The sequence below is a fragment of the Enoplosus armatus genome, chromosome 12, assembly GCF_043641665.1.
Source record: "Enoplosus armatus isolate fEnoArm2 chromosome 12, fEnoArm2.hap1, whole genome shotgun sequence".
Taxonomy (NCBI): domain Eukaryota; kingdom Metazoa; phylum Chordata; class Actinopteri; order Centrarchiformes; family Enoplosidae; genus Enoplosus; species Enoplosus armatus.
This window is the reverse complement of record NC_092191.1, coordinates 12947214-12966017: the sequence shown is the minus strand read 5'-3', so window position 1 is coordinate 12966017 and position 18804 is coordinate 12947214. Positions and strand designations below refer to the sequence as shown.

The following is an 18804-nucleotide window of genomic DNA, read 5'->3' as shown; positions in this document are numbered from 1 at the left end:
ATGCCAGAAACCACACCCACAAAGAATAGAACAGACATCTTTATTGTCCGCTCACGTGGAAATTCGTCTTTGGCTTCAAAGCATAGCACCTTGTGTAATAAAAACATGGAAAGGGACATGATGTTCACACACAGACACGTACATACACTTAAAAACTTCCTCTGCTATGGGTTAGAATATATAAAAGTAAATAAATAAAATAAGTAAGTGGGCCTGTAATAATAAACAGTTGGGATGAAAATGCTAATATAATAACAATAAATACACATCTTAAATCGACATCATAAAAACAGCAGCAGTCACTAATCTCTGATAAGAAGTCAGAAGAAAGATGACTTAAAGATGTTTCTCGTTTTACTCGATTCCTTGTATTGGAGTTTTTCAAGTGCATTAAACAAAAGGTGTGAGGTGTCCTGAACTATTAATGTTGCTTTCCTCCTGGTGTCTACCTCCACCAACTGCCTCTGGGGGTTCTGTATAATCTTGCTGGCTGTCTTAACTATTTTTGTGAGCTTGCTTTTGCTCCTAGTTCCTAAATTTTCGTACCAGCATGTAATGTAGGACTTCTTTGCTCCAGTCAAAGGTTTTTCATTTCCTTGATAGAAACAATCTGTATTTCCTTCTTAAAAATGACGTCTGAGTGTTCATTGAAATTGAAGTTAGTGTCTATAAACATTCCTAAATATTTAAAACTACCTACCATCACTACAGCTTGGCCCTCAGTTGTGATCGGCTGACACATTGGTTGCTCACTCCTGTCGTTAACGAGTTCCTTGGTCTTGTTAGTGTTTGAGAGCGAAGCACTCTCTTGACACCATGTTAACAGATTGTTGATGTGGCTAATGTAGGAACTCTCTAGTTCATCATTACCCTTGAATATTAAACCTTCCACTGCCATGTCATCTGCATGCTTAAAAAGACCTCAGTAGCCGTCATAGATCTGCATTTCATTCGTATTCACAGAAAAAAGTGCAGGAGATAAATGCGACCCTGGTGCACCCCAGTATTCAAAAAGATTCAGACAGGGAGCCTTGTACGGGCGGTCAGATAAAAAGTCTTTGATCCACGGTGCAAGGTGTCCATTGGTATCAAGTTCAAAAAGTCAGTTTAATAAATGTCGGTCTGTATGTATTAAAACACTGAATTAAAATCAATAAATGCAATTCTGGCATAAGCCTCAGGACGCTGGATGTGTTTGGTAACAATGTGCAGATTATTTAAAGAGTTTTTGAGTGTAAAAACTCTGTTTTCTAAAATGTAATTTTATTGCTTATTTAATCATGAATAGTTAATGTTAAGTGATATGCTGGCCTTTCTGCTGTCTACATGACAAACTACTTGCTGTACTGTGTATGTTTCAAAGGCACTAAACTTAAGTTACCATTTAGATACATAAACTGTATATATTTTAATGTAATAGGCTAAAAATGACTTTTTATATGAATTCAAAAGGGAGATAAATGACAACACAAACAAATGTTTTCTTGATGCATTCACTAGAAGTACATCTTCACATTTATGATTGACATCACATAGAAAAACAGTATTTTGGAACTACAAACAACTGGAAATGGAGGTACCCTTGTGCACCAAGAACATTTAATAAACTGTATGTATGTTATTCATCTGATTGCACCATTCAGCTGGAATCAACTCGTCTTTCCTGTCTGACAAGTACAAACACACACACAAAATGCTTTTACAAGAACAGTATTTTCAAACAATACCAGAATTCACTGGTGGTAAAAGACATGTTTTCCACCACCGGTGCAATAAATCCATGTCAGTGGTGACTGTATCATATACAGTATAAAACACTGGGTCGCATTTAATAGCAAAAACAGTTCTATACGTGAATGTCTTTACCGCAGTTCAATAAACTGCTGAGACCAGAGAGAAACTGGTCAGTGGAGAGGCAAGAATATCAGAGCCCGTCGTGATGTTCCTTCCTCCAACAGCATGTTCAGCTGCCACCACACTGAGCGTTCACTTGGCTGTGTGGAAGAAGTACTAAATTTGTAAAATGTGTCCGTCTGGTACAAAAAAACTGCTATTTCTTAAAACATATCAGCGAGTGAGGCCATTCCAAAAAACCATCAGTGACCTCTCTCCGCCTACTGCTTCTGCTTCTTCTTTGCTGGTTTAATGGGGGTGATCTCTTCCTCCTCCTCATCGTCGTCTTCGTCATCCTCATCAGACAGGTCCGACTCGTCAACCTGTGAGGCTGCACAAGAACAGAAGACGATGTTAAATCACTGTGTTGGATTGAACCCTGGTATTATATTTAACCATAAGGTTAGAAAGGTGGCTTTATTTAATCTGGCCTCTGCGTTGACCTCATGCACAGTTAGTAATATGCAGCTGCACACGCTCATTACAACCAAGGTGTCCAATCCTGATGGTGGAACTTTCCCTGCAGTATTGATAAAAGTACATTTTGCAGATTTTCTAAATATGTTACAATCTACTTATCAGAAGTGTCAAAGGTTTTGGATTTTATTACGAAAAAAAGTTGACATTTTATTGCACAAAAGATACATTTAACTTTTCATGTAGGTGGTCAAATTCAAGAGAAAATGAATAAAGAAACAAAGTATTTCAGAACCTCAAGAATCCCAATTCGAGTTGTAGCCCAGCTATTCTAATATGCATCAATTAACCAGCCGATTATTTTCTCAATTAATTGATTGGTCTGTAAAATGTCAGAAATTAGAGAAAAATACTGATGACAATTTCCAATTGTTTGGTCCAGCTGAAAGTCCAAAACTGGTTGGTTAACCAACAACATTTAACATTTAAAAAAAAAACTAGAGAACGTTTGATATTTATCGATAATGACTGAATTACTAATTGATTATTACATTGTTGCAAATGAAATTCTCTGTTGATCAACTAAGGAATCACTAACTGTGTGCGTGTACCCAACTACTGTTTTTATTGTTTGAATGTCATTGGTTATTGGACTGATGAATGGTGAACATCTTGGATAGAGTATGTTACAGAACTATCCATTATGCTCTCTACTAGCCTATTTATGGACTATTGGATATTCTGATAAAATCTTCATATGCACAGACAGAGAGACGTTCTCAGTGGGTCAGTAGTTGTTTAAAAAGGGTTTTGTTAAGTGAAGAAGAACTGAAGCGTTACCTATGAGGTGCAACCCGCTGACAGTAACTGGTCCTGTCCCAGCCTTGAGCCGGATGGTCACTGGGGCTTTCAGCTCAAACTCTCCCAGACTCACCTGTGGAAAAGAAGGGAGACGTTGAGATGCATCTCTACCATGAGTGGCACACATTAACCTGCGTGTAGAGAGAAATCACTGCACTGTACCATGGGCAGACAGCTGATGTGGAGGTTGGCGATGGGCACTGAAATAGTCTTTCCTTGGTGGTTCATGGCCGTTACCTCCACCACATTACTCTCCTCCTTGGCACCCTCTCCCAGACAAACCTGCAAGAATCACAATCATGTATTCAGTTGACATGCATCCACTTTGGTGGCAGCCACATCCAAGTATGACCTGACGGCTTTAATCGAGTTGTCACTGAAAATATGAAAACAAAACTATGGTTTAACAGCCTTAGATACACACTCTCCTATAAGCCCTGCATTTAAGTGATCAGGCGAAGACTTTTGCATCCCGTGAATTAGAGTCTTACAAACTCTGTTGCAATTGTACATACTGTTCTGAGTTCAAGGAAGTGCTCCAGGTCCTCCTCTTCATCTCCTTGGAAGGTGTAGAAAGGTACTTTAGAGGACAGCTCGCAGCCTGGAAGACAAAACCAGGATCACTTTTGTCACAGTTTGTTGATTTCATGTAAGTCTGTGCACTGGCTTATGGTACAAAAACATGCAGGAAATATCAAAGCAGGGTCTTCGCTGTCGGAGCATCACGGAGGAGACCCACGTGTGCGCCAACAGAGCCGCGCTGATAAACTGTTTAAACGGTTCTTACTGAACAGGAAGCTCTCCAACTTTGATTGACCCGCTAGTCCGAGATCCGAGGATTCATCGTCGTGGAAAGACATTTTCTGTCGAAGCGCTAAATTTTGGCTTTGCTGCTAACAATTTACAGTCAAATGAACCCACCGCGAAAAATAACAAGCGCGTCGCAAATTATGAGCATGCCTCACGCGTCATCACTGTGCGCCTCTGGCTCGGTTTTTTCCCCTCCAGTATTCGACCGATACACTAATACAGGTTATCCTCCTAATGTACCTGAGATGTTAACAAATTAAATAAACTAAAAACATGCAAAATTGAATTAAAGCTAGATAAAGTCATAAACGAATAGATGAATAAGTAGAATAAAAAACATTTGCTTAAAACTATGCCAGATGTTTTTTCTTATGATATGTGGCTGCCGAGGGAACAAAAAACAACTTTATTTTAACAAAGTATTAAATTCAGTAATAATTGCCTCGTTATTTCTAAATATGTATTTTGCTCAAGAGCCTTATACAATCAAGAAAAACTCTCTTTAAGAAGCAGGTGAACATGAGTTATTCTAGACACATAAATGACATGAGCATTTATGTTTGAATAGGATTTTCCACAAGTGTGGGGCTTGTTTCAGGAATAATGCACCACAAACTGAAGCTTGTAAAAGGTTACTTTGTAAAATCCATAACAGGGACATTAAACCAAGGATCATGTTTTTAATAACAGTGCAGAACCAGGTGTATCTAGTTTAATATTTCTGTGTGCATAACATTTATATTTGTCAAAACAGAAAAGCTTCTTTTAGGGCTGCGATGAAAAAGCTACCTGTAATCTGGACAGAAATATTCACCCCTTCAGTCTATAGACACAGAAAGTTCTGTGCAACACAAAGGACACAAAGCAACGAAGCACTTGTTATGATTTATTAGTTTTTAATGTTATGTATCTTACATACAAATTTTACATGGTAAACTGTCACTTTTATGACCCCCCCCCCCCCCCCCCCCAAACTCAGATAATCAAAATGTACACTTGGAAAAAATGGCCCTTTCTCTCAGTCAAAGCCCATTTCTATCAAACCCGGTTGGCAGAGGAGAAAGCTCGAGCATCGACAAGCTGCAAAATGAACCATTTAAAACAAGGGTGAAAAATCTGCTGTCTTTTCAGAAGACGAAGAGCAAATCTGTTGGTGAGTTTCACACCTTGATGAAACTCAGCCAGGGAGGATGACTGTACAGGGCAGGGCGTTGTTACAAGGCCAGCATTTTATTTTCCTTAAAGAACAGAATGCTAGCCACAGTTTCAATAAAGATATACAAAATAATGACTCTTTATGATCGACAGTGTTAACAGACTGTCCACCAACTACAGTATTACGCTCATAGAGATGAGTGGCATGCTTCTTCCTCTATGTCGCACAAGATGAGGTTATTCTAATGACCGCCACACCAAATTCAGTACACCTCATGCACATTATGAATGTACACAGTATCAAAATATCACATTGGCAGGCAGCTACCGAAGAGCAACTGATGATCCTCATGTAACCAACAGAACACGCCTATCTTTAGTCCAAGTGTTTTTTTTTAATTAACTACATACATTTACAAAAACAAATGGGGAACGTGTCAGAATATAAAACATTCAATGAACAGATAGGAAAAGGCCTTGGAATATCTGCTCCAAGCCCCCCCACACCTACACAGTTCAACAGTGTGGGAGTCAGTGCCATTTTGGCGACAGGATTTAACAACCTCTGCGATACTAAGAGTGCTCGGCAAGGCTCAACTGAAGACATTCATTTGAGAGTATGCAATGTTGAAACAATGCAGGAGATGCAAAATTACATGTAAACTGATTCTTTTCTATTACCGATGACGAGCAAAAGATGACTTTTTTAGCACAGCACGTCTCTTGAACATAGCTCAGATTACCTGCTGCTTTACAAGTCCGGCTTGGAATTAGTGGTTAAGAGCAGCTTTATGACAGTGGGAGGGTTGATGCTGATGATGAGACAGTCCGGGCTTCCTCTGACAGTGACATCCCTGTCACTCAGCTTAGGTTTACTGAAGGATTTCGGTGCTGGAGTTTGGGATCTGGCAGGGCAAAACTAATACATGCGACTGTCAACGTCAGGCTACATCTCTGGAATTTGAGCAACGATATCCAAAAATCACCCTTTTCTAGCTCTATCTGACTGATGTGTTAGAAAGCCTTTACACAGAAGACACTGGGGTCTGCAATATAAACCTACAATACAAAGGCAATGAACCAAAAGGCAATAGCTTAAAGGGGAAATAAGCAAAAAAATACAGCGGTACTATAAAAAAAAATGGCCACAAGCAAAGCACTGAAAAGAAACTGGCTGAGAACTTGGATGCTTTTCTATTGCTCTCCAAATGTCTACTGTTACTTGAATGGAAATTCAGAGGACATCCTGGTTGAGTCTTTTACAGTCTCAACAAATACTTTCCCTTTGCTGGTCTGTGACGATCTTGTATGAAGCCCACAAAGGTACTATTTTCCACCCGTCGTGTACATATTCACATCACTTTTAGTTAGAAACAAGCCACTTAAAAGGCCTCTTTCTCCAAGTCTGTGGAGCAATTGGAAATACCATGATGTGATGATGGAAGGCAAACTCTCACATAGCACCTCACATACTGTATGAAAGTGTCCTACTTCTGTCGACAGCTGTGTTATTTCTCTACGTTAAAGCTGGGAAAGCAGGACGTAGGGGTAGTGAGACACTACCTGAGATACAGGGCGCCCTCATTTCACAGCTCTGCCTCCATTTCAGATACAGACACTTTGCGTTAGGGTATGCGAACAATATCCATGTAATGGCTACTGGATTAAATCAGAAAAAGGCTTATGGAGTTATCACTTCCTGCCTCCTGGGAGGTATACGAGTAGTGGGACCCCAGAAATCAATGCTGGAGTGCCACTCTTCCATGTTGGCTCAAATCAGCAGATCACTCCTCTGCCTTTTAGCTTCGGATCTGCTGACTCCAAAGGAGCCATAACATCTAAGGGCAGCACAGGGAATCTGTGTGTGCGACTGCTGTGCTTCTGTACACAAATCCTAAAAAGAGGTTTCCCGGGGCTTGCCCAGATGGTAATGTAGTATAAAATCATCATGGAAGTTTTTCTCATGAAGGTAGCAAACACGTTCAAGCCACGTTGACTTGCTCGATCTCTGTCTGTTATTGTATGTTTCTTCATAGGCTGCGTCCCATAATGATGACATCTTTGGGGAAGCCCTCCATTTTGGCCACTTCAAAGCATCCCAGCTTACTATAGAAGTCCAACATTCTCTTATCAGTCTGACGAACCTTACAGAACGCACCGTGGGACCCTGGAAGTGAAAAGACAAAAACAGTCAGAGTCAGAGTCAGTAAAAAAAAATTGTCTTCCCTACAACCAGTATGGCCAAATATGGTGTTAAATTCATGATAATCTTCTGCTGTGTCCCTGACCAGTAATAAACTGGTTCAAGACCTCTGACACAGGAAGAGAAGATTATTTCAGGCCGTGCTTCGATAGTTTCTTAAAGCTGATAGCCCTCTTTTTCTCTCGGTCTGTCCCAGATTACCAGTAAACAGGTTCATTTTTGTAGTTTAGTTTGGATGACATAATCCTTTATTTGTGACCCTTGATAAATTCACTTGCTAAATGGATGTTAAATAAGGCAAAAGCACGTCTACACATAAAGGTCCTAATCTCAAAGGAATGCATTTTACCATTATGTGGATAAACTATGTCTTATGAAAACTCAACTCAGAAATGTACTTGTTCTTTTGGACTCTGGTCTCATTTTCACATTATCTAGATACGATCAGTGAGCCTGCTTGTTTTCAACAAGAAACAGCCAAAGTGACACTGTTACTTAAATACATGCACTGATTTACACCTCTGTCTTAGGTAAAATCAAATATTCTAATACCCTCTAACCAACATGACTCATAACACTAATATAATATGTTCTTTCTGTTAGCACAAGTAGCAGCAATGAACATTGTTGTCACAAATGAAGACGGCTGCCACCTACCGTTGGCCTTAAGAGAAGATAAAAGACATCCCATCATGCTTTTGGCCACACTGGGGTCAGTGACCTTGGCGTGAATGTCAACCTTGATGAGGGAGGGGAAGTTGGAGTGGAAAGAGTCTGGAAGACCCTCTTCCTCTTCGTGGAAACTCAGCATCATCTTCTGCGGGGACGACACACAGAGACAGTAAAGTAAAACTCAGCCATAGGTACAATACAGATGTTATGATAGTAAGAGAGATGGATTAAGATCCTACCTCAGCCTCTGTGAGGTCCTTCTGGCTGTCAGGTTTGTGGTATTTCTCTTGCATGAAAGGATTCCAGCTCAACTCACATTTCTTGAGGAAGGGCTCGACATCCACAGTGCCAAGAGCATAACCGCAGATCCCTTCATCATCTTCTAGCACAAACCCATACTCTGAACTCAGGGTCAGGAGACCTCCTACTAACCTGTGAACAAACAAACAGGGTTTTGTCAGCCATGTCGATTTGCACTACAGTCCAGGCTTTAGTCTGGGCTGATTGTACATAAATACATCTCCATGTTTTACCTGTCTCCTATGAGGTCAGGATCCTCGTCAGAGAACGGTACATCCTCCATTCCTTCACAGTACATTTCTTTACAGATTTTATAAACCGCAGTCTGCAGAGGGAAAGACAGATAAAGCTGTTAATGTGGCCAATTGCAACATGCAATAACTGGAAAGACACCATCGGAAGCTGCCTTTACATTCAGCACATGTATTTGCTGATGTACAGAGCAGGTGAGCATAGCATTGTGGCATATTAAGCGCAGAGCATTCACAGCTTAAACTAGGCTAGTTCTGTTGGGAATACAAGCAACATAATTTCTGCAGCCATACATTCATAACATTTTGGTTATAACATTACTAATGCTTAGTAAGTGTTGGTACTTAAGGACGAAATACTTGAGTTTGGGTAAAATGCACAAAAGCGTGACTAAACACACAAACATCTTACCTCATCTTTGGGAAAGTACGGCCTTATGGAATAGAGTTTGGAGGTTGGCATTGAAGGTGGAGGTTGGTAGAAAAGATCGTTTGCCCCTTCGATTGGCAACAATCTCTGTGGGTATCAAAAGAAACAGGTTCAGTTTCACTGAGACCAGGTGGGGTTCTGCTCTGGCTGACTGTCTCACTGTGCATTTGCACCAGTTGAGCCACTATCAAACCAAAAGGAAGTGTAGACGAGAGCAAAGTGCTTTGGAATGACAATATTATAAAAAAAATAATCATATAAACTGACATTCCTTATTGATCTGACAGTGGACAACAAGAGCAAACATCACAGCTTTCTCATTTTAGGAAAACTAAAAAGGAACATAGCACAACAAGCACATACATATTTGCTTTTCAAATATAATAAAACAAGGGTGGTATTTTGGTCTGACTAAGGTTTTACTGGCTGAAGGAGATGCTCCTTTCCCTTTTGTAAGACATCGCAATATTTCGCTGCGCAGGACCCTCCTGTTGAGAAAAATAATGATGCTAGCGCAGAGAGACTGAGAGAACTCCAGGAAAAAAACCAAAGAGGCAAATTAAATGTAAGCAAACTGAATCATCCAATAGCGTATCAGTTGCCATCATAAGTCTTGCTACTCTCCAAGGATGGAGATGATACTTTTTGGCTGGGCAGGTGTGTTTGATCATGGAGTTTTCCCATTGCATACATGCTTGCGTACTCGCGGGCGCTGCGATGCTTGCGCCTGCGCTTGCAAAGGGTTGGCTTGGTAATTTGTGCGCTGTGCTTTCCTGCAAAGAAATGAGATGTCATGAAAATAAAACCTAGCCATGCTCGCTTGCGCTGCGTGCGCTAGGGAAAAGCAGCATCTCCTTGGGCAGTTGCTGAAAGAAATTCAAATTAATCAATAGGAAAAATGCCATGCCAAACACTGGCTGTAACCTCTTTTGTCAGGATGGGTTTCAGGTCACCCATTTCCCTCCCACAGACTGATAATATCCCAAAGTGTAACAAGGACACAAACTTCTTTAGGGAAGAAGTGAAGAGGATGGAACCCAGATGTTAGGAAGCCAAACCCATTACAATCAGCTCACCTTCGACAGACCAAAGCCCTTCATACCTACGCACATGTTACCATTGTCTCCGTTGCTAACAACACTCTTTTTTTTCCATTTGATTGCTGTAAATTCAGTGCATTAGATACCTGGAACTCTCCTGCTAGACCTCCCCTAAAGGCCCAGGGCTCTTGGTCTCCTCTAAGGAATTGTGCTGAGGACTGACTACGACACCCTGTTAGGAGCAGAGCCAAGCGGAGATTGTTACCACAGGATGGGGCTCTCTGACACAGATGAAGCGAGTGGGGAGATGGGAAGGAAGGAGGGGTCATATGTATCTAATATCAAAATCTGTATATATATATATTTTTTTTTATCATTAAAACATAAAAGGACCTAATTTGGAATAGATAAATTCTATTCAGAGGAAATATTTTATGGGGCTCAAGCAACTAAAGCTTACATGTTTGCAAGAAGAAATCAGGTCCAAGATATAAATTATTCAAAAAACCTTTTATGAGGTTTGCACCTCAAATTCTCAGTGTCAATACGACAATGTCAAACTGCTCCGCATAACACGGTACGAACGCACGCTCTCAGAAAACTGAAGGGAGAACAGAATCAAGTGCAGTTCAGCCCCCTTTGTGTTTCAGTAAGTGATACTCATCTGAAAAGCTGACGGAGTTCATAAATATTATACTGACCATCAGAACCAAAACCCAAACTGTCTATGGACTACAGAAGTAAGCTTCAGCTGCTGTCACCCCACTAGCACCCCGTGTGAAGTCACATTCTTATCTTATCTGCCTCGTCACATGAATGGGGAGCATGAGTCATCAAACCAGGAAGACAAAACGAGAGGTAGTATTAACATTCCCTGAGTTAAAGGGCCTCTCACTTACTATTTTAAAAGCCACAATCAGACAGACCAAAGATAAAATACGCTGCAGGGACAACGCATATAAAGACGAGTATATATCTATAGCACACAGGGCTCTTAGAGTCTGTATACAGTAGTGTGACTGCTGACAAAGCCTTACCCTGGTTGACGAGAAGCCCTGTCATGTGACCAGACAAGTGCAGCGCCGGAAGGACACCTAACACTGCTTTACATATGAAACTCATCCTGATACCTAAAACAATTCCTCTGACGAACTGACACAACACAGCACTCAGATGCACCCACGGGAGGAACTCTCAACCTGTTGCTTACCCAAATTAAAACAGACAAAAGAATGATCTCTTGGTGGATTACTTCCACCTGAATGATCTATTCAGACTGCATTGTCTTAACACAATCACAGTTATGCTAAACACATGCAACTCTTGTTCTTGCATGGTCCAGGTGTGTATACGAGCACACTGCACGGTCAGAAATATCCCTGAGTAGGATGAAGATCACGTGCCGTGGTTAAATTAATCAAAGTCAAGCATAAATTCCCTTGAGTAGGTGCATCAGGCTGGTCTGAGCCATTTCTATAGGCCTACTGACAGAAACAAAAAAAAAAGTTAGAGAGATGCTGCCAAAGAGAGAAATTTGGGAGTTAAAACTTTGGATTCAAAGCTAACATCGCTGCGCAAAATGTGACTTCATCCGGAGGGCTGCTTCCTTTCCTCCAAATCAATCTACATTTAAATGTATAAATCTAGTTTATGAAAAAATGTTTTACATAAATCCCTTTCAAACATGAGCAAAAGAAAGAGACTACGCCAGCACTGTGCATACATCGGCCACTGTCGATCCAATAGCAGTAGAAACTTGTACTGTGGATTCTTCCATCTGTACACAATGAAGGGAGAAAACAGTAGAAAATCGTTATTAGTAAGTGTTCTCAGTACAATAACCAGGGAGGTTGTGACAAAGTGCCGGCTGCACAGCTTCTATTGAGGGGAAAACATGGGGAGTAATTTAAAAACCTGCTAATAGCAACAGCAGATGTCAACAGTTTGGTCCTTAGTGACGCTGCAGTTATTAAGAAGAATATTCATAGATTTATGGGGCACTCGATTTCCCCAATGTTGCTAGAGTGGTTACAATAATTTGCTGATAAGTCAGTAGTGTGGATTTTTGACGTGGCTTTACCAGTGTGGGTATGCTGCCTGCTGTGTACTGAGGACTAGAGTCCTCAGCTTTACCATATAGCCGGACAGGACAGAAACCTGTGAATGAAACTGGGTTACAGGGGGTAACCTACAGGCCATGCTGGTGCTTCAGACTATTCACAAAGAACACTCCAAAAAAACGATGGAGATGTTATCACAAGGCTGAATGTCACTCAAACTGCATCACAGTGCACCATCTGAAAGAATGAAAGAAAGTGTGGGGTGAAGGTAGAGGGAGAAAGTGGGAGAGAAAGAGAGAAAAATCCTCTCATATAGAAGGTGATGGATCCCACCCTGATACAGATTGAGTAAATGATTCACCAGCAGTCTCATTTTAGAGACTACTCAGTGAGGTAACAGCACAAAACAACCTGTAATATATTCATAACGTTCACGTTAAAACCAGCTGAGAAAACAGACCAATTAAGATATTTCTGACTCGTTTTATGCACCAGAATGGCCTTCCACAGTCAGTCAGTCAACTTTCTCTCCAAGCTCGCGTGCGCGCAAGGGCATGGAGGAGGGGGGGAGGGGATGGGGTGTTCCCCCTGGCTCCCATCCCCACAGACAGAGAGATGGAAGCGTGTGTGTCTGTGTGGGAATGCAGCAGTGATGTTACTGGATACACAGCAAGCAGCAGTAACCCTGCTGGGTCGTTTGCCACAGAGACCCAGTTTAGATATCACCAAGATGGAGGAGCTAGTTATGGAATAAATAAGGAGGATGCTGGAAGTGCAAGCGGCATTCAGTCAGATGAAAAAAAAAAAAGAAAGAAAAGAAAAGAATCAACATGTGTGGAACAAGAGCAATTAACAGAATCCTAACAATTGAGAGGTGATGCATCTGGCCTGATCTGTGCTAAGCTGATCTATAATAAACTTCTATCATTTAAAACTGCGGGTATTAGCCACTATGCCGATTCTCACCCTGTATACAGGTGGGGGCCAAGATCTCCAGGACGCATATATCCCTAAGTCTTTGAGCAGTAATACTACCATCTGTTAAGCAGACTGTGCAAGATGTGTGAAATAATTATAAATGTGCCTACAACTAGATAGCACTGGACTACAACATAATCCATGCAGCTAAATAATCAATCATTACAGTGCTTTTTCTTTACATAATCTGATTATTTTATTTAAAAAAGGTGAATGACTTGTGTTTAAATGTGTCTCTGAGAATAACAAAAGTCAGGACTACCAGACTTGATCAGACTATTGCTATGCTACTGCTCTCTAAGAGTATGCGCCTTATGGTTCCACTCATACATACCTAGCCACTGGACAAAAGACTTGACCATAGAAATGATGCTCTTGATGTCCCAGATGTAAGAGTAGAGGTCATACAGGATGGTGCGGTTGGCTGAATTGGACAGCCGTGTGAACATCTGGATGACTGAGCTGCACATCTCCTCAAACTTCTCTGCCCTTAATTGCCATTCTGCTACCTGCAGGCAACACAGTGATTGGAAATAAGAACAAATAATGTTGAAAAAGGGCAGCACTAAACCATTTTGATTTGTTATAGGCTTTTTAACACAGCAGACACTTTCATTGGTCATAATAGGAAAAGCAAACACATTAACAATGGTTTTGCTTTATTCAAGTGACCCAGTAATCATTCATTTTATTATTTATACCTGTGCTTTTCTGTGACTTGTCAAAATGTCTTCAGAGAAAAGGGCAGATGGTTTAATAAGGGAAGATGTAGTTTACACAAATACACAGAACACAATGCTCTGTGGTGCAAACGCACTCCATCTTCTATCGTAACCACACCACCCAATGGGCAGTATGGGTAGTACACATCCACCATTTTGTTTTCAGCAACCAACACTATTACAAGCAAGTTCAGTTAATAATGAACTTGTTTTCTCAGATAGACCTCTTTCTCTCAACTGCGGTTTCATTTCAATGAATTGACCCACCTTTTCAGTTTCCTTTCTCTTGCAGTTGACACTGACGACGCTGCTGTTAGCTCTGAGCCAGTTGAACTCCTTTAACATCTGCACTGCTTTGTTTCCATGCTCATAAGGCAGGTAGAAGAGCTCTGCCAGCAAGCTCAGATCCTCAATTGTGAGGGGCTCTGCTGTGAACAGTGGCTTCTCGTTGGGCCCAGGCACAAACACCTCCTGAGGACACAAACCAGCAATAATGTGACTTTACAGGGAATCCTAACTTTTGCCTTTTTTAATGGCAGATATCAGGGGAAGAAAAAGAAACTCACAAATGTTTGTGGCATCTGTTTGAGCTGATCATCTGTCTGCATCGGGGCGATATCGCTCCCAGAGTCCTCCTGGATAGACTCTTCAGGGGACTTTGACTCTGCCATACTCTCCTTGTCTGTATCCATGGGCTTCAGGTCCTCAGCCATCTTGTCAGCTATGATAGGACCAGTATGCTTCTCCACTGGGTCAGCTTCTGCTTCTGGCTCTGTCTCATCTACCATCTTCTCAACCACCATCTCCATGGGCTCCTCATCTGAATCCTTCTTCTCCACCTCCACCTCCACCTCCACCTGCACAGGTGCATGATAAAAATACTTGAAGAACAATATACAGATGCAGATACAGAAACTGAATTTTCTGTATTGTACGAAACCACATAGAAAAAATCAGTAACTACTTTGTCTCATAGTAACAATAAACTTCACCTCCTCTACCTCCTGAGGTCGTTTTGCCATTGGGTGTGAGAGTGGATCCAGACAGAGAGGCGGCATGGCTGGAGACATGATGGGCTGCTGGAACACAGTTGTGACTGTTGTGGAAGAGCACAGAGAGGGAGCAGCCATGGATGACACGTCGATGGCGGTGCTTTTTCCACCACTCTGAGGCACCTGTCGGCCTGAAAGACAGAGTTCAGCCTCGCTGCATCACGTTCTTCAGTCATAAAATGAACATTTTAGGTTGTCCATGCCAACGCTATGAGTGTATTCCAAGTATTACTGCTAGAAAAACCATTAGCATAGAGACATGATATAATAAAGGGACTGCTCTTACTGTTGAATTGATGAGGAACACAAAATTCCCCCAGCCATTCTGTGAGAGCAAGTTTTAGAGCAAGCTGTGGGCTGTAGAGCATGTCTGTCTCCAGTTCTTCATCACTGCCCTCATTCTCTAACTTGATCTGGATGGACACAGTACTGTCCTCGCCATCCGCTGGTAAAAGGACAAGATGGAGAGACAAATGATGACTGATGAATGACCTGCATTATGGTGTAACCTTATACAGAGAGAGATCGCAGTGCATCCACATCAAAACATTGGATCACACTTACTCATGACCACATCCTTGCGCACCCCATTCATATTAGACTTGTACCAGGTGGCCAGAGTGTGGATTGCTACAAAGTTGGACTCAAACTCGCAGTTAGGGTTGGTGAGGACCCCCTTCAGCCTGGGGATGAGCTCTGTGGAGCGGCCTTTGTATGGACCCAAGAAAAGCCTCTTCTGGTCATAATCATTGGCGTGAATGTTGTCCCAGATCACAGGGGCTCTCCTTAAGATTTTTGACACCTCCTCAATAGACTCCACTGAGATGTCTTTGGACACCACCTTGGGGCCTGCATAAAAAATAAAACATATCCCAATTAGTAATTTTATCTACTACTCTGACACGTATGACCGTAGTAACAGTAGTAATGGTGTTGGTCAGTTGACAGGTGGACAGACTCACCTGTCCACAGCACATCAATGTCAGGCAGTAGCTTCTCTCCTACTGTGTGGAGGTAGGGGGACTGAGGGACATTTGGGTAGCAGAATGTTCCACAGTACTCTGTATTTCAAGAAGAATACAACAAACAAAGAAATAATGAATGAACAAGTATATGAAACAATCGTGTAAAATGTGCAAAGAATTCAGACATAGAACTGAGGTACCTGTGGGACAGAAGAGGAAGGTTTCGGGCTCTCCCAGGTACTGGTAGATTTCATTGGTAATGGAAACCTGAGCGTGTGCAAATGAGCTGAACACCTCTTTGTCAGCAGGGCACATGTTGTGGTCAATATCGTCAAAAAGTAAGGCAAATGACTTGCAGCCAAAGTGAGACACCTGAGGGGAGAGAAAGGGGTCGGTGACAGAATGACACAGAACGTTAAGATGCATGGCGCTCTTCAAGAGTTCCAACACATTGTTCATACTACTGTCATACAAAATGCAATACCTGATCAAGTTTCCTCTTGAGTGCAGCAACCTCTTTCTGATTGGAGAAGGTGATGTCCAGTCCAGGGGAAATGGCATAGATGAACTCTATCCCATGCTCCTTAGCAGCACCAATTAAAGTCATGAGTTGCTCTAGGAGATAATGGGGGAAAATCACTCACTGAATGCATTATTGTGCTTTTGTAACAACTTTAAAGCCTTTTGCAATAAAAAAAAAATGGAATATGCAGACTGTCCTTTAACTTAGATAACTGGGAATTTTTCATTTTCCTTGCCCCATGACAGCTGATCCCAAGATCTGTGCTGAATAGTCACCTGCTTCTTCCACTGAGTACAGCTCTCTCCAGAACATTCTGTGTTTGTAGTCATCTTTGGGTGCATATAGGTATGTATTCAGTCCCCATTTCTGCTGCCTGTGAAATGCAGTGTTGTACAAACTCAGTGTAGCACCTCAAATCATCTGGCTATGTTATTTGATTAACATGCCTGCTTAAAGAATTCACAGTTATTCATACCTTCTGAACAACTCTTTCCTCTGCTCCATTGTCCATGGTCGACCATAAAAGCCTGCATGGGCAAACAATACATTCAGTTTCCATGCAGTCTGCAGTGCTGATAATCAACATGTCCTTCGCATATTGAGCTGCTTGACTGCTACAACTAACAATTCACCCTCAGGTGTGGGCTGGGCTGGAAGTGCCATTAGGCATCCACTGGTTGCTTATTTCTGTACTTACAAATCAACCATTTTGTCTATGAATGGTCAAAAAGAATGAAAATGGCCATCTTACTAGAGGCCAACAGCATGTCTTATTCTTTCTTATTTAGTCTGACCAGAAGCCAAACCACAAAAAATATTAAATTTATCATATGAAAACAACAGAAGCAAATAATTCTTCACCTAAGCAAAGGCGTAACCTGCCAATGTTTGGTATATTTACTTGACAAATGACAAAATTAATCCTATATCAACATCGGCATTACAGTGGATCACCTGTTAATAACTGTCCACCTTGAATATAAATTCAACGATCTGCACGTGAATGACGTTTTACAATGTTGATTCATAATATGCATGCATGATGAATTTGATTAGAGTGTAACATATGATTTATAAATTTGACAATTTAAACAATTCACAATCGATTTAGGACTATTGATTTCCAAGTGTTATCCAGTTGTACACGAGCCTAATGATGATGTATTTCAAACGATAATAATAATCAGTTTCCCAAGAAGCAACCTTGCTGTAGCATTTCGATGCCCCATTTATGATTGCATGCAGATCACAACTGAATCAAATGTCAAAATTGATAATTTCCCCTCTATATTCAATATTACCTTCCACGACTCCACTGATGAATTTTCTGTGGCCCGTCGCTTCTACTGCAATGCTGGATTCTTCCACCGGTCCAGGGGCCTCGGCACAAGCCTCTCCGGAGACTGGGCTGGGGCTCGACTCAACGTCCACTGGAGGGGTCTCCAGTGTCTTATCTTTCTGAACCATTGTTAGAGATTTCCCTCGGTGAAAAGTCACCGAATTCTGAGAGCACCGAGTTATTTTTAAATGCAATCTAGCAGACAAATCCACCAAGCAACGCCTGGAGGAAATAAATCGCGTCACTGTCTGTCTAACGTTAGCTAACCTATAGCATACGGTATTAGCGAATCTATCAAAATTGTCGAAAAATAAGCTACGGCTTCTACAAGATGTACTCGAAATTAATATCACGTGGTAGAGTACAAAATGTATGTTGGTTAATATATCCGGAAAAACAAGACGTCCGTTGGTTTTTCTCCGATCATGTTCTTCTCTTTATGGTAGATTTGCCCTGGCTTCTGTCGGTTCTTCCTGTTTACACCGAGTGCGCATGCTCATGGGACTAGTTTAAACCAGTCAAAACTAGATCTGCGTGACAAAACACCGCAAAGATGTCACCATGTCAAAGAGATAGATGATAGTTCTGCTCCACAGGGCGTAAAATAAACACGCAGCGAATATTGTGAAAGGTAAAGAGATCTCTTTTTGTAACCATACACTTGCCACTAACAGTCAATTGATTTATGCAGTAAAAGGATAGCATTCGCATTTGTACAAGATGTCGTAATTGCGATACATGGTTATAAAAGCGACGACGGAAAAGTACTCAAAATGTATTTATGATTATTGAGAGCAATAATAATCTCGTCGAGTTATCAAGGAGCTGGGTTAATAATTGTTTAGCACAATTCCTAAATTTGGAGCACACGTTCACATAACGCTCACTGAAGTGACTGTGTTGAATATCTCAACAGCTTTCTAACATCTTGGGATTCCAGTCCATATTAGGAATGCAGCTGAGCTCCAACACCACATCCAGAGGGGAGGGGGGTGCTGCTCATCTGTTATGACCTGAGCCTGTGTATCCTGTGTCAGCAAGAAACACATGCTTTGTTCTAAATCGCCAGGATATATCCAATGACATTTTTGCATAATTACCCAAAACTCCTAATACAGCAAGTGATCCCCCAA

The 18804-nt window shown here is 41.4% G+C and overlaps 2 protein-coding genes across 4 annotated transcripts; both read right to left on the bottom strand.

Moving 5' to 3' along the window:
- Window positions 1-1497: 1497 nt before the first annotated feature.
- On the bottom strand, window positions 1498-4076 carry npm3 (nucleophosmin/nucleoplasmin, 3). The gene is made up of 5 exons (XM_070916306.1): window positions 3959-4076; window positions 3687-3772; window positions 3334-3453; window positions 3151-3244; window positions 1498-2224 (listed from the first exon to the last, which is right to left on the bottom strand). The coding sequence occupies exons 1-5, from the start codon at window positions 4029-4031 to the stop codon at window positions 2115-2117; spliced, it is 483 nt and encodes a 160-aa protein (XP_070772407.1). The 5' UTR covers window positions 4032-4076; the 3' UTR covers window positions 1498-2114.
- Window positions 4077-5188: 1112 nt separating this feature from the next.
- On the bottom strand, window positions 5189-18134 carry oga (O-GlcNAcase). 3 transcript variants are annotated; one of them, XM_070915804.1, is made up of 18 exons: window positions 17634-18134; window positions 16808-16859; window positions 16608-16705; window positions 16294-16424; window positions 16010-16181; window positions 15807-15905; window positions 15409-15693; window positions 15131-15289; window positions 14785-14975; window positions 14378-14631; window positions 14060-14267; window positions 13405-13579; window positions 10179-10264; window positions 8975-9079; window positions 8545-8636; window positions 8251-8443; window positions 7997-8156; window positions 5189-7303 (listed from the first exon to the last, which is right to left on the bottom strand). In XM_070915804.1, the coding sequence occupies exons 1-18, from the start codon at window positions 17797-17799 to the stop codon at window positions 7167-7169; spliced, it is 2763 nt and encodes a 920-aa protein (XP_070771905.1). In that variant the 5' UTR covers window positions 17800-18134; the 3' UTR covers window positions 5189-7166. The 3 variants fall into 3 exon arrangements, with proteins under 3 accessions (XP_070771905.1, XP_070771904.1, XP_070771906.1); XM_070915803.1 differs by having other exon boundaries at window positions 14378-14643; window positions 14794-14975; XM_070915805.1 differs by lacking the exon at window positions 15131-15289 and having other exon boundaries at window positions 14378-14643; window positions 14794-14975.
- Window positions 18135-18804: the final 670 nt, after the last annotated feature.

Bases quoted from the DNA above. Each gene is read 5' to 3' on its own strand.
- npm3 (XM_070916306.1), bottom strand. From the start codon at position 4,031: ATGTCTTTCCACGACGATGAATCCTCGGATCTCGGACTAGCGGGTCAA. The intron at 3,454-3,686 runs GTATGTACAATT...TGATTCTTGCAG, and splicing joins ACTTCCTTGAACTCAGAACA to GTTTGTCTGGGAGAGGGTGC. The intron at 3,245-3,333 runs GTACAGTGCAGT...TCTTTTCCACAG, and splicing joins ACATCAGCTGTCTGCCCATG to GTGAGTCTGGGAGAGTTTGA.
- oga (XM_070915803.1), bottom strand. From the start codon at position 17,799: ATGGTTCAGAAAGATAAGACACTGGAGACCCCTCCAGTGGACGTTGAG. The intron at 16,182-16,293 runs GTATTGCATTTT...CTCTCCCCTCAG, and splicing joins TCAAGAGGAAACTTGATCAG to GTGTCTCACTTTGGCTGCAA. The intron at 14,644-14,793 runs GTAGAGGAGGTG...GTGCAGGTGGAG, and splicing joins TGGCAAAACGACCTCAGGAG to GTGGAGGTGGAGGTGGAGAA.